Genomic DNA, 5,158 nt, shown 5'->3' with positions numbered 1-5,158 from the left:
CCTCTTTGAGGACGATTGTATCAGGTAGGTTCCGGAAGTTTCCAACTTCCACGGGGCATAGCTTTCCAATCAATTCTAACTCATGCTGTTGCATGGGTTCTGGAGAATCTGGACTAGCTGTCCATCAGTTTGGTGGTTCAACCGGTTTGACTTGGAAGAAAAAAGTTAAGCAACTTTTTTGTTTCCAGGACACGGACATTCATTGATGTAGTCTAAACAGTCACTTTGTCCATTGTGTTAGTCCTAGATCCTAAAATCTCACCTTTGATGCAAAAAACCGGTCCTAATAGGTAAGGTTTTCAGGATGGAAACTTGGTTGATTCATTGTCCAGCGACTACAAAACCAATTTCCGGGTTGATTCTGTGGTTGACGGGTAATTGGTCTGTGATGTACATAGGACAGGCCGACCAAACGACCAAACTTATCGTGGCCTCGGAGGTTGGAGTAATTGCATTAGGTGTTGTATTAACTATATAGATCATCTAACGCCTGTAAACTAACTGTGGAAAAGTCGAAACCCTTTACCTGAGCCAACCTCAGTCTCTCTTAAAACCCTTCATAAAGCTAAAATAGAGAAAAAGGGAGAAAGAAATACAGAAAGCTGCAACAGATATTCGACACTACCATATTTTTGAAAATTGAAGCTCGGTAATTAGAAATTATCAATCCTTCCTCCAAAAAATTGGAGGAAGTTTGAATCCTGCATGAAAGAAAATAATAGAGAGAGAGGAAGGGGGATGGGAGCGGGCCAAGGTGCCTCTTATCTTCAACTTTTAAAAATTCAAAATTTACAGAAGGGACAGCTCCCCGGCAGGAACGGTTCTCTTGACAAGTTTAGCCCAAGCTTCGTTGGTCTCAGTTATGACCTTCAGAGCATAATCCTAAACCATCAAATCACAAAGGATTAGGGATGAAAACTACAATGCAGCTGAAAAGGTATCGTAGAGTAAATTAGCGAACTTTTTTTCTGTAGGTTTTGGTTTTGGAGCATATCTAGATTACTGGTTTGGTAACAAATGAGCAAACTTTGTCTTCTTCATTTTAGCTAATGCATCCAACCCAGGATAGACACTACAATCTGTCTCTGCTTTGCAAAAGGAGTTATAGCAGGTGGATTCTAGTCAATTAATAGTTTATCTTAGCCCTCTATAACTTACGAAGAGAAGTCATAATTCTAGCACGCTAATAGATTAAATATAGAAGTACCTTGTTGGCTGCTTTGTTCCCAAGTCCAAACTTATTGGCAGGCTTTCCATCTGGGATCTTGTAGTCTCTGAACCAATCTCTTATAGCAGTGAGAGTGCCCTGAAAATGATACCACATTAAATGACTCACTAGACCGTTTCAAACTAAGATTACCAGTACACATCACTGGTAGGTACTTCAACTTTTAAAAACAGATTCTATAACTCAGCAGATATCAAACCAAGACTGTCATTTTTTATGAGCCTCTCACCAAATCTGCCGAACCAAGCAAGACATGAAAGAGTATATTTCTTACAATATTACCACTGATTTTCTTTTGTCCTGGTAATCAGTACTCAAGTGTTCAACACATAATAACACGAAACAGATTTTAACTTGATCAGTTCCTCTATATATTAAACAATTTTATAAGTAACATGTTCTTCTTCCAAACTAGGATCACAATAACCGAAATAAAAATCGGATTACTTAAGTTGAAATGCTAGTCTAGTGATTGGCCTAGATCTTTTATCACCTTTCATAGCCAACTTGCCATGTAAAACTCAGAAATTTGACAAAACAAATTCCACCATGCATAGAAAACTCAATTTAAAAGTAGGGGCAAGAAAATTACCGGGAAATGTTTCTCCACATCACCAACATCATTGACGAGTGAAGCTTTTGGGTCATCCAACGAAATGGCAACAATTTTCCAGTCGAGCTCTCCCTCATCAATCATAGCCAAAGCACCTAAAGGCTTGACTTTAAGAATCTCGCCAATTTTTCCTTGCCTCTCCCCAATTTCAACAACATCAACTGCAAATTAGAGGAAATGTCAAACAGATGTTTCGCGAGAAGCTCCAAATATTCCTATACAAAAAACTTCTTTTTAATATTAAGCCGGAGCTTAACAGAGTAAACCAAAATGCTGTAGTAGCCTACCTGGATCATTATCTCCGAATGCCCCTTCAACTTCAGAATTAGCTACTGTTGGGTCTTCCCATGTCTGTGGGAGCAATCCATAGTTCCAATTGATGTTGTATCTGAAAAAAATACATTGGATTATTGCGTCTGAATATCACTTTTAGGCAATGTGCAACTCATAAGTCAAAAATACATACGAAATAAAAAATAAATAAATTTTTCTCATTAGTTGTGTATTTGTGCAACTCAGAAGTCATGAAATGCCTGAATCAAATGGCCTTGAAGAATGTGTTCAGCTCCTGCAATCCAATTTCAATGGGAAGGAAATGCACACCAGTCCTCAACTAGTCAACTTGGATTGCAGAACTGTAACAACTGACTATGCAAAAACAAAAGGTGAATCTTACGGGTAGAATCTAAGTTTTCCCTTCTTGGTGTCCTGTTTAATGGGAGTATATGGCTCATCAGTTGCAACTTCCATCTTTGCACTGGTCTCTTTTGGTATTTCCACAATAAAATTGAACACTCCATCACCCAATTGCAATGGTACATCATGCCAAGGTGAAAGCTGCACACCAATTTCCAAAATTTAAATAAAACCCTAAATCTCTTCAATTCCATGACACATTACACCATTTGATAATGCAGAATCAAAAAATTAAACAAAACCCAGAAATTTAAATGAATATTTACAAGAAAAAAACAAACCTTTTTGCCAGATTTATCATGAAAGAAGACTCTGTAATCTAGGGTTTGAGGTTCACCTTCTTGTTTGATTTGAATTTCAGGTTTGTAAAGAGATTTGCAAGTAAAAGCTCTTTTAGAAGATGCTCTTCTACTGAAATTGATACTTTGATGTTTAATAGGTAAGATGAAAGAAGATTGTCTCAGAAGAAATGAAGCACTGTGAGTGTTGCTGCATTCATGCAACATACCAGCAGCTAATACTCTAGCAGTAGCCATTTGATTGATACTTCGCTTTTGCAAATACCAAAACCCAAAATCTGATCTTTTTAACTTGTGCGGCGACCACAGACTGTTGGAAGTGTGAGGTTCTTCTTCTCTGTTCTCTGATTTACTAGAGAGAGTCAGAGAAAGTGTGGTTTTATCTGATGTATTTGAAAATGTGTGGGCAGATGAATCTGGTCATTAGTTACCGTCAGATTCGGAATTTCTAAAAAGGAGGTCATCAGTAGCACTAATATTGTTTATAACGGCGGCGTGCTCTCCATTGGCTCAAGGGTATGGGGTAGGGTCGTGGACTCGTGGTGCTAATTGGGTCTGGACTCTGGACCGGGCTGCCACTATATAGGCCCTTCCGTTGGCACAATCAGTAAATGTTACTCATCAGGCCTATTCCTTTAACCGTACGGGTATATTATTTATATGTCCCTACTTTTGACACCCAATAAATATATCTTTATACTTATACAATAATAAATATATCTCTACTTTTTAATAATCTTATCCATTTAAAATTAGATTACCTTAATACTGTCATGTAACGGGCTAGCTCCTAGTGCTAATGTGGGGTGTACTCATCTGCATGGTTAGGGCTACGTATTAATTAGGAGTAAGTAGTTTAATTAATTTTAATTAGCCGTTTAATTGGGTAAGAATCTTTAGTGAAGAACGGCCAGGACCTGCGCATCTAGTCGGCCAGATTAGGGTTTGAGTTCTGTCACTACTTAAGCAAAGTTGTACGCCTTGTTTTGGACAGATAATGAGAAGATAAGAGTAGGCTGAACTCTCAGGAATGAGTCAGTGAGCTTTTGTGAATTAGGGTTGTTATTTCAGTGTTCAAATATCATCTTGTTTCTATACCATCTTGTTGAATCATAACAATTAGTATCAGAGCAGGTTGAATCTATCATGACAGGTTCAACGATCAAAGAATTAGAGAAACAATTTGATACCAACACCAGAGAAATGAAGACCTTTCTTACATAGATGACGACAGACTTAAAGTCCATGTATGAACTTGAAGCAGCTCTCAGAAAGGACACTCAGGATAAGACTGATCTGTTGTTGTCAAAATTAATAGAGCAGATGAGTGTTCAGAAGAGTAATGAGGAAGAGTCACGGAGGAGTACTATTGGATCTATGAACCATCATGATTCCGTTGAATCTTCACATCTCAATAATAACCATAACTAGCTCTTCATCGACCCCCAAAACTGGATTTCCCAATATTTGATGGTGACAACCCAAGAGGATGGTTACGCAAGTGTGAGAGATTCTTCTCTATCAATAATACTATAGAAGAAAATGACTATGTGGGTACAACATCTCTTTACATGGAGGGTAAAGCAGATTCTTGGTTCTTTGATTATCAAATAGGTAAGGGTCCTATTTCTTGGTCTCATTTCAGTCTTGCAGTTTGTACTAGATTTGAGGACATAGCAAATGATAATTATGTGGGTATGTTTAATAAACTTATACAAATATCAACTGTAGAGGAGTATTCTGAAAGGTTTGAGACTCTTAAAGCCATTATGTTAAGCAAAAACCCTCATATCATGACTGAGTCTTATTTCATTATGAGTTTCATTAGTGGGTTAAGGGAAGAACTGAAAAGTACAGTTCAGATGTTTAAACCTACCACTCTGTTTGAGGCATATCATTTAGGTAGATTACAAGAACTGACTGTGGATGGACAGCAGAAGAAATTCAAAAACACTTACAAATCACAACCAACTACCTCTTACTTCCGTTCCACCTCTACCACCAATCAGAAAAACACCTACATTCCACCTCAGTCAAGAGTAACCCATAAAACAACTCCCTCACAACCTAGAGCCTTTAATTCAAAGACCAATATCCCACCCATTAAAAGGTTGACATATGAGCAACTTAAAGACATGAAGTAAAGAGGATTATGTTACAACTGTGATGAGAAGTTCACTTTTGGTCATAAATGCAAGCAACACAGTTATTTATGTTATATTTGGAGGAAATGGAGGGAGAAAAAGAGGAGGAAGAACCACAAGAAGAGACATAGGACAATGGTGAATCCCCAATGGAATCAGACATGGGAATATCTCTTCA

At 37.8% G+C, this 5,158-nt stretch overlaps 1 protein-coding gene across 1 annotated transcript; it reads right to left on the bottom strand.

Annotated features, from left to right (window-relative positions):
* Positions 1–593: 593 nt before the first annotated feature.
* On the bottom strand, positions 594–3,201 carry LOC113333264 (soluble inorganic pyrophosphatase 6, chloroplastic-like). Its single transcript, XM_026579783.1, has 6 exons — positions 2,819–3,201; positions 2,518–2,678; positions 2,129–2,229; positions 1,821–2,002; positions 1,208–1,306; positions 594–882 (listed from the first exon to the last, which is right to left on the bottom strand). The coding sequence occupies exons 1-6, from the start codon at positions 3,071–3,073 to the stop codon at positions 790–792; spliced, it is 891 nt and encodes a 296-aa protein (XP_026435568.1). The 5' UTR covers positions 3,074–3,201; the 3' UTR covers positions 594–789.
* Between the last annotated feature and the right edge of the window lie 1,957 nt (positions 3,202–5,158).

Source organism: Papaver somniferum, unplaced genomic scaffold, assembly GCF_003573695.1.
Source record: "Papaver somniferum cultivar HN1 unplaced genomic scaffold, ASM357369v1 unplaced-scaffold_132, whole genome shotgun sequence".
NCBI classification, from domain to species: Eukaryota; Viridiplantae; Streptophyta; class Magnoliopsida; order Ranunculales; family Papaveraceae; genus Papaver; species Papaver somniferum.
The sequence above is the reverse complement of the archived record's forward strand: the minus strand, read 5'-3'. Positions and strand labels throughout refer to the sequence as shown.

Bases quoted from the DNA above. Each gene is read 5' to 3' on its own strand.
- LOC113333264 (XM_026579783.1), bottom strand. From the start codon at position 3,073: ATGGCTACTGCTAGAGTATTAGCTGCTGGTATGTTGCATGAATGCAGC. The intron at 1,307-1,820 runs GTAATTTTCTTG...TATCATTTTCAG, and splicing joins ATGTGGAGAAACATTTCCCG to GGCACTCTCACTGCTATAAG. The intron at 883-1,207 runs GTACTTCTATAT...TTGATGGTTTAG, and splicing joins GGAACAAAGCAGCCAACAAG to GATTATGCTCTGAAGGTCAT.